The sequence below is a fragment of the Prionailurus bengalensis genome, chromosome C1 (assembly GCF_016509475.1).
Source record: "Prionailurus bengalensis isolate Pbe53 chromosome C1, Fcat_Pben_1.1_paternal_pri, whole genome shotgun sequence".
NCBI classification, from domain to species: domain Eukaryota; kingdom Metazoa; phylum Chordata; class Mammalia; order Carnivora; family Felidae; genus Prionailurus; species Prionailurus bengalensis.
Window position 1 is genome coordinate 209,687,171 of NC_057345.1, and position 17,277 is coordinate 209,704,447.

General features: G+C 38.4%; 1 protein-coding gene across 1 annotated transcript in view; it reads left to right on the plus strand.

Moving 5' to 3' along the window:
* Positions 1 to 3,737: 3,737 nt before the first annotated feature.
* Positions 3,738 to 17,277, plus strand: part of NYAP2 (neuronal tyrosine-phosphorylated phosphoinositide-3-kinase adaptor 2) — a 266,012-nt gene continuing 252,472 nt past the window's right edge. Inside the window, exons 1-2 of the mRNA XM_043578003.1 lie at positions 3,738 to 4,353; positions 12,325 to 12,562. Of these exons, the coding sequence (XP_043433938.1) occupies positions 12,342 to 12,562 (221 nt within the window). The 5' untranslated portion in view covers positions 3,738 to 4,353; positions 12,325 to 12,341. The remainder of the gene's footprint in view (positions 4,354 to 12,324; positions 12,563 to 17,277) is intronic.

The following is a 17,277-nucleotide window of genomic DNA, read 5'->3' on the forward strand; positions in this document are numbered from 1 at the left end:
TTTGGATCAATTCGTGTGTTTCCAGTCATGGAATATTCCATTTATTGTCAGTTCCCCCCCTTGGCAGTATAAATTTAGCTTTTGTATATATTATTAGGTAATAAATCTCTCCCCCACCCTTACACACCAAGTTACTCAGTGTTCTGGATCCTGGAGCAATGTATCATTACCCACTGCTTGACAGTCTCTAAGTCATGCACAACTTCTGTTGACATCTATATCATTGCATAGGCAAAAACCATGAAGAGCATATGGTTCTCATTCTACCTAGACTTTCATTTCATGCTGTTACCAGAATGCTCAGAAATCCTGATTGGATGGGAAGATTAGCTTTTCCCTAGTGGAATAATTTCATTATAATGGAGGTGTCATCTCCCTAAGCTAAATGTGGAAAGAATAATGGAAAGATTACAGATCATGAAAAAAGAAACTAGAGACACTTTATTATAAATTATGACATGGCTTCGGAGAGTATATTTTGATGTATTTGAATAAACCCCTTAAGTTTAGGTAACTAGGTTGCTCACTTTGAATTTTCATGTTCTCGTGTGCCTCACTTTTATACAAAAAGCATTACCCACCATCTGGCTGATTTATAGACTAAGAAGCACTTTCAATGTGCCAACGCTCCTTGTCTATCTGAGTTCATGGAAAGGACCTACTTAACCCCAATGACACCAACTCTGTCAGCCAGTAGAGCATAACAGAAAGAGCCCAACTTTACCCTGACATAAGAACTTTAAAAGAAATAAGTCATGAGGCATTTAAATGACTGGTTTCTATGAGATCAGGAACACCTATGTATTTTACAGAGATGTTTAAGAGGTAAACCAACACATAATTTGAGCTTTGTTGGTCTTTCTGTACCTTTGTTCTTAATATAAAAAATTTTAACTTTAATTTTTGTACTGTGACGATCTTCTCTAAATACTACTGAAATGAGTAGAGATGAATTCCACATTTGAATCTAAGGTTACTTGAAAGTAGAAATCCTTTTCTATTTCAATCAGTGAGACCTAAGGAACTAGTTGGGGGGACCTTCTAGACACCAACCCCCAAAGATGCCATTAATTCCTATACTCTACTATATCTCCAGAGAAGAAATTGCCTGATCAATATATACTGTGGCCTGGAATGAGGAAGGCATGGGATTGAGAAGATAGAGTTGATATAATGTGATGGCTCCCAAACTCTATTCTGTGCAAAGGAGAGAAAAAAATAAAAGAAATGAAGCGGGACAGAAACACAATAATCATAAATTTTTCTAAAGCTGAAAATGTTAAGTTTAAAGGGCTACACATTATTTTCTTGGGGTAAAAGTCCCTTTACTCTTGAGATATTTTAGGGGGAAATTTTTTTTATAGTTAGCAACCATAAGCCAGTGTCTCTGCATTTTATTTGAAATTATCCTGGTGCATGATATTAAAGTGACTGAAAGCTCCCTGTTGGCCAAAGATGATGAGAGGCACAGCAGCCCAGTGACCTCAGATCCTAATCCCAATGAGCCAGGAGTGTGAGGCCTGAAGCAAGGCAGTATGCTTGTCTGGGTTTTAATTTTCTCCAAGGTAGAAATGGGCTTTACGCTAGCGTCTATTCAAGCTCTCTGTAGATAAAAATGTGTTCCACCGATCTTTATGGAGTTACCAGTCATGATTAAGTATTTACACTTCCTAAAATATCTGCCACATAATTTCTTTATAAAGAATCTTTTCTGCTTTGGGTCACATGCTGAAAGACGACTCCTATGACAACACTTGACCACCAAAAATAACGATACGCTCCTAAACCTCTCAATGACAGTGTGGTGGCTGTTACTAGTTTGTAAGTGGTACTTGAGACAATTTTTCCCCCTACATGGTGCTAAGTTATTAGAATCTTCATAAGACAGAGGAGAGAGAGAGAGAGAGAGAGAGAGAGCAGGGCAGTAAAGAGAGGGAAAGAGAAAAAGAGAGAGGAGTGAGAGAGATGTGGCCTCTTCTCTTTCACAATTAAATTTCCCTTCCTTCTTTCATCTATCTGATCTTCCACAGATGTTCTGTTCTGTCCAAAGAGTGGAGGCACAAAGACTAGGAAATAAGTGACATATGTGATTTGTTTTAGGAATGCACATTAGGACATGTGAAAACTGAAACTCTTGTAGCAATGTAACATGTTGATTTCATTTTTCCTCAGATACATACAAGTTAAAAAAAATAACATTTGCAACATCGTGGTACAGTTTCAGATGGCATTTACGAATCAGGAAGGTAAACCTAAGTTTATTATTTTTTATGGTCTGTTGATGCATGAAAAATTACATTCAGATCACATTTTTCTAAGAAATTAGTTATGAATTTAGATTTTGGGGATAACCTTTAGGAAAATCAGTTTGTGAGTGAAAGTAATTTACAAAAAGAGTTACTGGGAAAACGTGATGAAAAGAAATCTCCTGGTCACTATTGAATAATTTTCCCTCTCAAAATTGGTATTTCAGTCTCAACTAAGCAGAAACTCATTGCTTATTGTTATATTTACCATAATACCAACTAACACAATAAAACACCTATATTTTACTTCACTATACTTCTTACTTTGAAGGAAAACAAGTTAGATACAAACTTATGGGCTTGTATGTGTATGCATATACGCACGTATTTTTGTATACATATGTGCATATGTCTATAGAAGTTGTATTATATAACATGATAGATATGCATATATTCAGCAGACTTTTAAGAACGGAATGAGGAGAATCCTCAGGAAATGTAGGGAATAGGTTGACTTTCAGAAATTTCAACAGTGAATCTATAGGAGTTAGTGGCACACCGTGGTTAATGCACATCTTATTTTTGTTAAAAAAAAAAAAGCGCGCTCTCTGAGTGAGAGCTTTATTCAACATACATGTGTGCTGTACGTGTTCCTTCTAAGTGGGCTAGTTTTGTTCTCATGCCATGGGAGCAGGTGGCACGAGGCTGTTTTGATGAGGTTAAAAGGCTCCTCCCCTCTTTCCCCAAGCAGCAGCCTGAAGTACGTCAGCAGTAATTGTGTGCCTGGCTCGGCAGGGAGGGTGGAGGCAAAATTGGTATCAAATAAGGGTCTCAAACTGAGATCTCGATGTTCCATTTAAGTTGTTGCTCATTTTCATTAGCCATGCCAGGGGTGAAAAGCTTATAACTTAAACACCCTCTGTAGTAACAACATTTATTTTTGATGGATTTATGTTTTTCTTCTCCACAAAGCTGGAATGAGGGTTGTAGTGGCTATAAATGAAGGGGTTTCTTTATCCTCTTTTCATTTTATCACTTACTAATCAGACTTCAGTTCAGACAGATAAAAGGGAGAGATTCTGTTGCCTAAATGTGAGGTCTTTAATGAGGATGGGAGGCCCCAGGGAGGCGAAATCCGAAGTAGAACGATGCTGCTCTCGGGTTTCTTGTCGTTTCTTCAGTTGCTTCTTCGCCTCCCTTTTCCAAGGGGCCTAGTGAGCAGGAACTATCCAAGGTGCTAGAATGCTGGCAGCTTTGCCGTTCAATGCAGACGGACTGCAGAAACAGAGAAGAAAGATTACTGCTTATTTCAGAAGGTAGGTTCTTTGTTTCAGAATCCCTGATTAATCAGCAGCAGCATCAACAGACTAAGGCAGCTGGAGAGGAGAGAGAGAGAGAAGCAGGAAGGGAGGGAGTCAGGGGCAGGGAGGGAGGGAGGGGAAAGAGAGAGAATGGGAGAGAGAGAGCTGGTTGTCACGGGGGAGGGACGATACCACAAGCTAGGCTGCTCTAAACCTTCTGTATGTAAGTGGCAATGAGAAAGAGCATCTTTTGGGCTGAGAGGAGACATTTAGAGAGGGTGTTTCTGATTTTTTGTTTTCATTTATTGTTGTCTTCACAGAATATAATCAAATGAGGCACCTTAGCCAGCCTGGGTGATTGCTTCGAGTCTTGTAATCATCTGTGTAGCAAAGTGGGTAAAATCATTCAATTTCTTCCCTGCTGGACCTGGAAAGAGAGGGGCTGTGTGTTCATCCCCACCCATTAGCTATGCCCTCTTTTCTCTGAATGTCGATTTAAGGAAGCAGGCACCTGTCTTCTGCCACCGCATCTTCCTAGCAAACTTTAAAGGCCATTTTATCTGATAGGAAGAACATCAAGGATGCTCTGATCTCTAGTGATGAAGAATCTGGGAATGGACACTTTCCCCATCCAGACGCAATGCACTTTAATTGAAGAAAAACTGAGCTGAACTACAAGTCTATTTCTTATGGTGCTGGATTACTCCTACAGAACTGCCCAGAGATCAACCGCGAGAGAGGGCTCTGACAGACACTAGTCACCTTCTGATTGTTGCACTTAGCTCTCCCTGGAGACGTAAATTTTGGTATGTATCTCATTTTTCAGATTCTCTAAGCATGCTAATTGAATCCAGCACTAAATAGATCAAGCAATCTGGTTATGAAATGGAATGGGATTTTATCTGGGGATACTTAATGCTGAAGTTTGCATGTCTTATTAGGTGCAACAGAAATAAAGCCACAGTGAAGGCATCTAAGGCTTTAATAAGCCTCCGGCTATTTTGTGCCCTCTTACCCACTTAGTTACATTACCACGGAAATGGCTAAACTAGATTTTCATTGGTAAAATGAGCCATGTTGAATTATTAAAAGCATTGAAAATATTTTCCAGGGTATTAATTGGCATTCACATTGTGCATGCTAGCTATTTATCGGCTATTCCATACCATAAATATTTTACAACAGTCTCTCAGCACATTTGTGTCAGCCTAATTTTGTATTCTCAAAAAAAAAAACCTACCAAAAAATAAATAAATAAAACTATCAGACATACACCAAAGCTGAAACTGTTCCTTCCTAACAGAGTAGACATAAACCTCTTTGAGAAACATGAATTTTAATACTCAGTATCAGGAAGATCTCATTAGTCTTATCGCAACAAATATTTTCTATAGAACTTTAGGGAGATTTGTTTTACCTGGGACACACACTTAATTCCTTGGGGTGTCTCCATTTTAATTTTTCTAAAAGCCAGGAACATTTTAAATACAAGAAATGTAGGTCTTCCCCAGCTGGAAGGACTATTACAGGAAATAATACTGTTCCTTCTCATTAAGAATTCCTAAAGTTGGCTTGGTACTGTAGAACTGTATTTTTTTTTTCTACACATACCCCCAAATAAGGGAATCTGATCTAAGAAGTTACACAATGTAGTTTTAGTCCATTTAATATGCAAGACTTTATCATCAAATAGTATGAAATAATGACGATAGAGCAAGACTGAACATCAACTCTTCTCCTAATTCTTCACATGTTAAACAATGCTCCAACTCATTTTTCTATATTGTCCGTTGGTAAACAGATTAATATGAGAGTATGTGAGCTGCAAATGCCAAAATTGTTTTATTTTTCTGTGGAAATCACAACACACCTTTGCCAACTCTGCAAAGAGGACTCTGTGAAGGACACTGACAGTTGAGGAAATCAGTGAAAACAGACCTGAGAAAAAAAACCCGACAACTTCACAAAGAACTGTAGAGAAGCCCAAGGACTTGAGGGATCTGCAAAGTTTAGAAAAACAAGTGTAAAAATGCTAGAGACAAGAAGGTTGTCTATTGTTTAAAAAAAAAAAAAGTCATTCAATTAGATGGTTTTCATTGTAGCGCCAGTCAGCAATTTATCATACTGACTGTATCTACTTTGCCAATACTGCCTTGTAAGCGTCTGGAAACACTTGGCCCAAGGCTCAGAAAAGTACCTCAGCCATTGACATTTTGTGTGAGTCCCTAATATTATCAGAGATGTGCTATCCCCTTAGACCATGGGCAAACAGCACCATGACAACCTGGAAGTTGGGGGCGGGTATCTGAGTTATGATACCACTCATTAACATGATCTATGCCAATTTTACCCACTTTGGGAAGGGAGAGAGTGGAGAAAAAACTCGCTTCAAAGTAATCTGCTTTCTGAGAAAAAAGCAATCAGCGTTTTTGTAGTCACTTCAACAGGCGCCCGTGGTTTTAACTCTAACATTTCCCATGTTGAGCAGAACAGCTGCATTTTGATGAAAGTGAGAATAAGAAAATGAGCATGACCATTTGTGGGGTTGAGGGTAGGATTTTAAGCACAATCAAAGTGAAATGATAAGATTTGTTGTTGACAGATTATCAGAAAAACAATTTTGACATGGTTTACACAGGTTACGAATTATAACCAGGCAATCTGGTCTGTTGATTTGGTCCTGTGTGAAGTCAGCGAATTCTAGAAATTAATTTGCATACAGATTTTACATATGTATATGAAGCCTGATTATTTAAATACTTATATTTTGACAATGCGTTTTCAAATTGGTCTGAGTACATGCAACAAATGTGAAAGATCTTTTTCTTCCTGCTGAATAAAAAAGAAATAGTCAAAATTGCCTTGGGAAACTTTTATTTGGCTGAGTCAATACTGCCGGACACAGTAGGATTCTCTATATCAGAGAAGATTCAATGATTGGAATGGGAGGGAAAATCAAATTTTAATAGGTCAGATTCTAATAACGTCCTCACAGCACCGGGGCAGGTGTGGTTTGAGAACCTCATAAATAACTGAGAAGTAGGGACTAGAAAACTTTCCCATAAGCAAATGAAGTGAAATGCACAAATGTGAAATGAGGGCATGACGAGGCTTTCCACGAGGAGGGAGATGCATTCCCCAGCATGCATTTTCTCCTTCCCAGTCAACACAAACAGCATTATAAGAATAACACAGGATAAAGTTTACATTATTCTAGCTGTAACGTTATCTTATAGGGCTGACTGTAACCTGAAATTTAAGAAGCTTCTTAACTTCGAGAACTGGGGAGCACTTCTCTCCCAAACAGTTGCTTTTTCTTCCTCTGTCACTCAGCAGATATGGAAAGTGTCTGGATTGATGGACTATTCACGATTTTAAATCTTGGAAAACCAAAGTTTTAGATGGAGAGCAGCTTCACCTCAGAAATTCTGAGTACATACGTTAAGAAGAGAAGAAAGAACCAGCCCCTACAAAGGGCAGTGGGCTAATTCATTTCAGTGATGCTTACATGCAAAGGTCCTGCTTCTTTGGTAGGGGGTGGCAAAGGATCCGTCAGAAGGTTCTGCCCGAGAAGTCGGTTTACACACCCACCTGAGTCAGTTCTTGCAGAGCCAGAGTGACTGATGTCACAGTGCATGAAATCACACTAAAGAGGGAATTTGTTCTGCATTTTAAGAAAAGAGAAATACTTTAACAAGTATAAGATGGCAGGCTTCACTTTTATCTGACCCTTTCTGTATGTCTTTTCTTCAACAGCAGCCTGCAATGAATCAAATGCTTTCTATACTATGGAGACCCCAATCTTGACATCAGTTAGTGACACATTAAATATCCTCTGGTAAATTGAGGCTACAAAAAATTTATTCCTTAGTTTACGAGGGAATCTACATACATGTATGTGCTTAGTTAAAGTTTTGTATATACTTAATTCTCAAAAATATGCTCCCCCCCCCTTTTTTTTTGTTTTAACATTGAAAGTCACGTAATGTCTCAGCTTCTTGAGTTCCTTGGATGCAGGTAGTGGCTATAGAATGAGAAAAAAAAAAAGGAAATGAATTTTTTATGTTTCTATGGATTCAATTTGGATACCTTTATGTATATTTTATGCTCCACATGTATATGTACTAGATAGTTTTGTGGAAAACATGGTAAAGAAATGAATTGCTAATTGCTACTTTCAGCTCTAGGCTCAGCATGGGTGAGGTACAGTGATGGTTTTACACAAAAGAAAATAAAGAAATGGCTAATACAAGACAAAGTTAAATGCTTAATGCTTTAAATATGACCTCAATCTCACCAGTTTAAATCGGTGCATCTAAGCTGAAGAGAGTGAAATTTCAAATTTTAGGAGGTATCACAATACCATACAAAGTAATCTTTGTGAAGGGTGTGGTCTACAGGAAATAAGAAATAAGAGTGAAAGAATACAATAAGGCAGAATGATTAAAACATCCAGCTGTATTTAAGCTAACATCTAATAAAAGCCAACAGCTTTTGGCTTTTATTAGAATGGCAACGATTTTAAATACAGTAATTCAAAAATGAAACAAAAGGAGGGTTTTCTGAATGCACCACACAGCAGTGGAAGAAAGGCGTAAGGTGAGGTTGTGAAGCTACCTATGATTTGTGTGGGGTTTCTGATCTCAGTCATTTTAGGTGCTTTCCCGGGAGACTCCTAACACAAATTCTCAATGATCGCCACAACTTCCAAGAAAAAGAACACATATACAACTCTTGCACTATTTAGGTCCACGCCATGCATTCCTGATAAAACCCATCTACCTTGCAGACCAAGAATGTCAACTTTCAACCAATGCTCTAGGGGGAGCTAAAATGTCTAATTTGTTGCAAGCAAAAATGGCCTCAAACACACACTGATCCAAAGGCAAGGGATGACTGGAGAAATGCAGAAGAGCCCTTCAACCTCACTCACTTTGTTGTCACAAATATACCATGCAATCGTTTGAGATCTAATAAGAGTCTCTTGCATATTGCAATGGAGCTAAAGGTGCTATCTAAAGGAGAGGGGCTTTTGCTTCTTAACTATTGTGTTCCTAAGACGCCAACATGAAGAATTAAGTGCTCACGACAAGCCTTTATGAACTACTTGTACATAGGATTGTTGTTAAAGGGCCAGAGATAAACTTGATTTAATATCCAGCAGCCAAAATGAAGCCAAGTGTTTAGTGGCATGGACCATGCCTTGTTCAACATCTATCTTAGCCATAACTACACATTTCTGAAAGACAAACAGATTTATGACCATACCTGACTGGGTTCTCACTACATAGAAATGGTAGCAGTTGTAGTGAGACAGGCACTTCACGTACAGTTCACTTTTCTCTAGAGAGGCCTCACATTTGTTTAAGGAGGAGTGAATGAATGAGTCTCTGCATTCAGACTTCAGCTGGCTGAGAAACACCGGCTTGGAAGGGTGGAGCCCAAGTGTTTGAGCTTCATGGTTCCTCTGTGACAAAGCCCTTATCTTCTCGTGGTAGGAAATGGGGTGGAATGGAAAAATGGTCTGTCTGCATGCCCTTGGTTAGGAAGCGAGTCTATGAAAGCCTTCCATGCCTCCCTTTGCACACCTGTGACTAAGAACTTGAACTGCATTAAACATTCTATTCGTGTATGTTTCAAAGTAAACATGTGTTTATTGAGGAGTTATTAGTAAACACCATCTTGGCCACAATTAAGAATTAGGAAAAGGATGTAAGTAGTAATGTTAGTGACTAATAATTTTGCTCACATTTCCTGAACACTCACATGTGCTTTCTAACTGAACGTTTACAACAACATAAGGGAGTTAAGTATATTCCAACCACCATTTTAACCACATGGAAACTAAAGCTTAGAGGAAGCTAAAGCTTCATGAAATGGCATAAAGTCAGAGACCTAGGGGTGCTTGCATTGTGATTTCAGGCCATACCGCCCAAGTCCTCAGTTACACTCTTCAGGACTGCCTAACCGCCCTCTGCCCCTACCCCACATTACAATCTGCCTTTTACATGTGGACAAGAGAGCAGGAGAGTGTGATGCTTAAACATTGGTAGGGTCCACATCCATTCTTTTATGGTTATTTTTGAAGCCTAGTTATTGTTATTGGATAATGTTCTGTGTTCATCCTCAAAACTGGTGACCACACACCGTGACAAACTCGTGAAAGCTACCACCGGTGCTTGTCCCACTGACACCGTGTTGCAATTTTTTAATTAATTGTCCTCTTACCCTGCAGTGTGAATGTTTAGAAGGACACAGGTTTGCCTTTATCAGTGCCTCATTCATAACAGGTGCTCAAGAAATACTTGAAGACATGAACGAGCGTAGAATCAAATCCCTCCCTAGAACTAGATGACAAGCATGATTTCATGCATCCAATTATCATTGTCCAGAAATTTTACTAGATTTTGTGGTTTTTATCCTTCAAATTTTCATCTTAACTTTTCAGGTTATACTCTTACTACTTATAGCACGACTTTTCCTAGTATACATACTTGATGGCATTGTTATTTAATGTGGTCTCGGAACACACATAATTTCAACTCCAGTCAATTTGAAAGACCACATAAAGAGATAATTAAGTTTCAGAAGTACCCAATTAACCTGGTTCATATCTGGAATATATAAACTGTATGGAGAATCTCTGGTGTCCTTTGGATGGGAGGAAAATTTAAGGGAAGAAACAAAAATTGGGGGGGTAATGCTTTTCACAGGGGGGCATATACAGTTTTGCTCAAGGGCAAAGTGGGAGGGTTCTTCCACCCTGAGGCGTTGTCTCTGGAATCCTTGTCCTGACTTGGCCTGCTTAACTATGGTAGCATTAATTGCCATAAAGTTAGACAGAGCTTTTTTTTTTTTTTTTTATCCAGGCACACCTAGTGTTGAAGTCCTTGGGAGAAGTGAGTTCCCAATAATGGTAATTCTTCAGCTTTCTGAGAATCCTGTTCCTGTATTTTTTCCTGAAAATTGCAATCATTGGTAGCAGTAATTTCTTATTCTTATGCATGTCTACCCCTTGAGCATCTAAGCTCATGGACTTATAGTACAATACAATTCAATTATGCTAGACAGTTGAAATTAAAAGACCATTTTATGTGCCTCAAAACCAAACCAAATGTAATAAAACTCCACATAACAACAACAACAACAACAAAATCATGAGTCAACAAACAACTCATATCCCCTAGTTCCAACAATCTCTTACTGGCTGGAGAATAAATCTTTAAATTCAGAGTAGGAGTCAAATAACAGAAGAATTGACTGGCAGCTGAAACACTAATAAACTCTGATAAGAAGTAAAGTTTCCATAGCTACCATCCAGGTATGGAACATGATTATACTTGTAAAAAACTCAAAATGAATATGATTCATAAGGGCGATGGTGAAAGCCTAGGACTTCTACATTAGATAGTTTGGCTGAGATTTAAAAAAACATATCTTCCTGGGGCTTTTAAAGAAAATAAAAGATGTAAACGTCATTTATAATTTTAAATGGCCAAAGTTTTTTCTTATTAATTGATTTTGCTTTTGCTTTTTTGATTTGATGCAATGATACCAGTTTCCTATACAACGGTGAATATGCAATTGAGGACAGTAAGCCTTATTAAGCTAGAAGGCTAAAATACTTATCTTGCATGCAATTAATTAAACTTCAGTTCTATTTTTGATTGATTAGAGCGCCATTGCTCTATCCCCTGGCTTCATTGATTTCTATAATTCATTGGAATACATCTGCTTCAAAGCATCCTGATTTTCATAGCCTGCTGGTTATCTATCACCTGTCCATACACATACCCACATATGACATTGGCAATCTTTCACCTGTACTTTTATTATGAAGATATTAGCTAACATGACTGTATGCCTATTACTGTTAAACTTTATGTTAAATTCTTTATAACATCACCTCTCTAAATCGTTACATCAGCAAGAGGTAGAAGCTATTACTTCCATCATTTTGGAGGTGGACGGTATATATTGATCTGTTGAAAGTCCTGTGTTTTGTTGTTGTTTTAATTGGATCTTGGTTTTACAGTAATCCACTCTGGTTTGGGTTTTTAAACCTTGACATAGCAATGATAATTGTAGTTGTCACTGCTTGAGTTACCAGATTGGTAAGGATGGATGTGGTCCTGGTGACCTACAATATTTGAGTTCTAGCAGGCAGCCATCAGGAAGCACCATTTTGGAAAGTAATGATGGGTCAAAAAGGGTTTATTTCCAAAATAAATTATATTAGAAATGTGTATTTCCTTGTTTACTGTTATGTTATGCACAAATAGTATAGATTCGTAGATCTTAATTTAAAACTAGAAAGAGAACACACACAATAAGAAAGTCTTTTCCAAATAATGTTATCATCTTATTTGAAATTGAGAAGTCTTTATAGCAATTAGATAGAAATGAAGCTTGGATCTGATAGATCTTAATGATATAAGAACACATTTTTGAAAAACAAAATCGTGACTTTAAATACATAAACCAAACATTGAACTTGGCACCCTGTATTTGTACCTTCCCGTTACCTTTAAGTGCGAGAGATTTGGCCTTTGATGTTCTAATTTTGTTTCAGGGAATGTTTGCTACTCAGGCAACATTCATTGAATATTTACTTCTAATAGTCTTGGTGGTTCGTAGTTTCTAATGAGACGTTGTCTCCGAATAGATTCTACCATAATCTTTGGAATCTGGGGCTGAGAAGATATTAGGGTGATCAAACAGCACTTTGCTTTTTCTCCTCACCTTTGATAAAGGTAAAATGTGTTCTTATCCTACAGGAAGTGTTCCTTTTTACATGATCTCCTCCAAGATGATGAGTTCTAATCCCGAGGTAGACCCTTTGGACACATTTCTCCAATATATCGAGGACATGGGGATGAAGGCCTATGATGGCTTGGTTATTCAGAATGCATCAGACATTGCTCGAGAGAATGACCGCTTGAGAAATGAAACCAACCTGGCCTACTTGAAGGAGAAGAACGAAAAACGCCGAAGACAAGAAGAAGCAATAAAACGGTAAATATAAATACAAGTATTCTGAGTCTTGCATACACAAGGAGATCCATGAATTCTCACCTGTCTGTGATGTTGTCAGCTGGTCAAGGCTGTGATGTTGTCAAGAAGGGGTTTACCCAAGTTAGACTTGATGAGAACAAGTGAAATTGACACCTCAACTATAACATAAACACAATTCATCCGGCTCTCAGTTCTTTCACCGTAGCTAACAAAAGTTATTTACTTTTGTGTTGTGCATGTGGAGGTATAGCTGGGATGGGGAAAGAATTCAGTTTTCTTTAAAAAAAAAATTCATACTAAACAACCCTTGATAAAAGCCCAAGGGAAACACTTAAACACTTCATAGTCAATGTTTGATGAAAATCTCCACCTTTAATCGTCTTTGTTTATGTTTAATACCTGATAATAGTTCATCTTCTAAGATTATAAAAAGACTTATCAATAATTAGAATTATATGAGCCTCTGAAGGCAGGAGGAACCCTCACTATGTGCTCTCAGTGCAGAGTTTTATGATGATTGCCAGGTGCCCCAGGTTCGTTGATATAAAATGACTTTTATGTTGCAAAACCTACCCCCTACAAGCAAATAAGTGCCAGATTATGGCTTCCACATTGAGGCTAAATGTGCTGGGGCAGAAACCCAAAGTAGGATACACATCCTTTGATTTCCCAAACAATGTTATAGTGTTTCCAGCATGTGTGTGTGTGTGTGTGTGTGTGTGTGTGTATACCAGGGGTGCAGGTAGAGGCATATTGTGTTATACAAAGTCTTCTTTCTTCAATAAGTTCTATTTACTAAGTACAAAGATTCAGAATTTAGAAAACTAATCCATGTCAATTAGCTGGATACTAAAAAATAATAGTTAAGCTATTTTAATAGTTGGTGGATGTTTCATCTAATCTGGTATTAATACTTGTACTTAAACTCTCTGTGAACGTTATCACATTAGGGAAAAGAAATTATTATTTTAAGATGAACTATTTATGGGGGCACCTGGGTGGCTCAGTCGGTTGAGTCTGACTTCAGCTCGGGTCATGATCTCATGGTTCGTGAGTTTGAGCCTCGTGTCAGGCTCTGTGCTAACACCTCTGAGCCTGGAGCCTTCCTCAGATTCTGTCTGTCTCTCTCTCTGTGCCCCTTCCCCGCTCACTCTCTGTTTATCTTTCCTTCAAAAATAAGTACACATTAAAAAAAAAGAGATGAACTATTTATGAAGCTAGGTAAGGATGCTCTACTCTAATCATTTAGTGGCAAATACTTTTATGCAAGAGGTTTGAGAGAGAGAGAGAGAGAGAGAGAACTGGAAAGAAAAAACAATAAATGTTATGGAGGATTATTTTGAAAGAATGTAATCTTTCCATTTTGAAAATGGACATCTATGCTACTACCATGTATATAAATGTTTGCAAAATGACATACTTGATAAATATTGCCACAGTTGCATATATTTAAGTCAATACTTGTTGGGGACTATGTTAGTTTTTATTTCTACCCATTTTAGTTGGTATCACAGATTTCCTTCTATGATATATTAAATGTCCTTTATATAGGACAATTTTTTTCTCCTGGGAATTACTTCTGATGGATTTCTGTATGTTTGTGAGCATTTTACTCACATTTACATGAGAATGAGCTTTCTAAAATTCATAACAAAAAAGGGTGGCCCACTAGACTTCTAAAACAATGTCACCTCTAAAATGAAAAGTTTCCTGATCTTGATGTTAAAACTCAATTGTTCATTCTTTTTTATAACCACATAAATAGAATTATTTGCAGAATAGTTTCATTAGATTTTATGGTACTGAAGTGTGCTTATCACTGTATCTGTGTTTCATCAACAACCTTTAGAAGAGTTCTAGCTAAAGATATTAAGACAGAAGATGTTTAATTTTTAAGTAGCTTACTGGTAAGTGTTCAAAGAGACGTAACCAACGACGCCAGAGAACTCTGAAGTCAAAAGGATGGGAACAGGGTTTTGGTAGGTGGCAACATAGCAAAATTCTGTCATTGCATAATAAGTGAGGCTGAGGAAATTCAGTTATTTGCAATTTGAGTTGGTCTCTGCTAGATTAATAAGTCAATATTTTCTAGTATCAAGTTAGAAAGCACATAAGTATAGAGAGTTTAGATCATACATTGAATTGAAAAAAAAAAGTCCCCAATGATCTGGACACCTTTATTTCCACATAATGCTCTCAGCATAAGATAAGACTTTAGCCTAGCTCTGTTTGCGAATAGAACAAAGAACAGGAGTAAGTTATCAATCATGTTGTGTTTAGTTGGTGTTATTCACAGGAGAATTACAAAGATTTGTGATTTGTCAGTTTGACCCAATGAGGTGGGATTTTGGATATCACTCCATTTAGAATTTCTCCCTAGATGTGGGCAGATAGAGCGGGAGAATAAACCAACTTTGTAGGCATGAGAATGGCCAACTGGAGGTAAACAAACCTACAGGCGCTAACGGGCTTATGTTCAAGTTGAATTCTGACCACCCCCTGAAATAAGGCATATTCCTTGTCATAAGGAATAACACTGATTCAGGGCATCTCACACCTGAGGTCAAGGTGATAGAAGGCAAAGGGCAAAAATGAATGCAATATGCAACACAGTTGCTGATGTCCAAGCTACAATGTAAGTTTCATGAGAAGAATCATTCTATTTTTCTATACGGGTCTTGCAACAGGATTTAATGTAAATGCATTGTTCAATAAACCTTTACTGCTAAATGTATTAGTTGATTGGAGAAATATGTGTTGAAATTTTACTAATTGTCAGGCAATGTTCAAGACTTTGATGAGATGGCGATGAACAGAACAAAGTTTCTGATTATAAGGAAGCTACATTCTGAGGAAAGCGTGAATAGGAGACAACACTAAACATATAAGTGTATATAAATAGGGGCGCCTGGGTGGCTCAGTTGGTTAAGTGTCCAACTTCAGCTCAGGTCATGATCTCACACTCTGTGAGTTGGAGCCCCGCATTGGGCTCTGGGCTGACAGCTCAGAGCCTGGAACCTGCTTCGGATTCTGTGTCTCCGCTCTCTCTGCTCCTCCCCTCTCACGCTCTGTCTCTCTCTCTCTCAAAAGTAAAATAAAAAATAAAAAAAAAGTATATATATGAATATTTATAAGAGGTGGTGAAACAAAGCTAGGCAAAGGAGATAAAAAACAGAGCCAAGGGAAGGCCCCTGAGATGATGGCAGAGATGTGAAGTGTATGGCTATTGGCAGGAAGACAATTCTAAGCAAGGGGAACAGGAAGTCTGATGTGTTCTAAGAAAAAGACAAGAAGTCACACAGTGACCAAGGCAAGGATTTAGGGCATGTAAGTCTAGACTGGTAGTGAGCCATCAGGTAATGTAGAGCCTTATGAACTCGTGTGTTTTATTCTGAAAGAGAAAACAAAATTTGTTGGAGATTTTTGAGCAGAGGTGTGACTTGTGTTCACTGAACATTTTACCAGGATTACTCTTGCTCCCGTGTTGAATAGACTGATGGGGCATAACCAAATGTAAGACGTTCAGATAGAAAGCCTTTGCAGTAATTCAGGTGAGAGATGATGGTGGTTTGGACTAGGATGGTAATAGTAAGGGTGGCATTGGGGTGCCTGGGTGGCTCATTCGGTAAAACATCCGACTTCCGCTCAGGTCATGATCTCATGGTTGGTGAGTTTGAGCCCCGCATCCGGCTCTGTGCTGACAGCTCAGAGCCTGGAGCCTGCTTCCGATTCTGTGTCTCCTTCTCTCTGTGCCCCTCTCCTGCTTGTGCTCTGTCTCTGTCTCTCAACAATGAATAAATGTTAAAAAAACTTTTTTTAAATTTAACGGTGGCATAAAATTATCAAATTATGGCACCATCAAAATTTTCTAATTGGTGTGATGTAGTAGTTGAGTAAGAGAAAAAAACACCGAAGATGGCTTTCCATTTGTTTTGCTATTGTTTTGTGTGTGTGCCTGTGCTTGTGTGTGTGTTTTTCTTTGTCTTTTGCCCGAAACATGAGAAAAATGATGTTTTCATTTAACGAAATGGCAAAGACTAGAGAAGAAGTTTGAGTTAACTGTTAGAGGAATAAAAGATCAGCTTTGGTGCCCCAGTTTTGTGAGCCTTTTTGGATGTCCAAGTGGAGAATGCTGGATAGGCAGTTGATCCAGGATTTATGGTAAGATCAAAGCTAGAGACACAAATATGAGGGTCCTCATAGTCTATAGAGTTGAAAGCATGAGCCTGGTTGAGTATACCTAGAATCTAAAATTAGAGAGGGAGGGGTGCCTGGGTGGCTCAGTTGGTTAAGCGTCCAACTCTTGGTTTCAGCTCAGGTCATGATCTCACAGTTCATGGGTCTGAGCCCCATATTGGGCTCTGCGTTGACAGTGTGGAGCCTGCTTGAGATTCTCTCTCTCTCTCTCTCTCTCTCTCTCTTTCCCTCTCTGAGCCCCTCCCCTGCTCTCTCTCTCCCTCTCTATCAAGATAAATAAATAAACTTAAATTTTTTTAAATAAAAATAAGAATAGAGAGAGATGGGAGAAGCACCCAGGACTGTTGCCTGGTATGCCTGTCTGCCTCCATGGTAGGGACAGTAGATGAATCCAGGAAGAACAGCCGTGAGAGAGGGGGAGAACCATGTAGGAGGGTGATGTCTTGGAGTGAAGTGACAGAAGTGATCAAAGAAGAGAGACTTTTGGGTGCCTGGGTGGCTCAGTTGGTTAAACATTC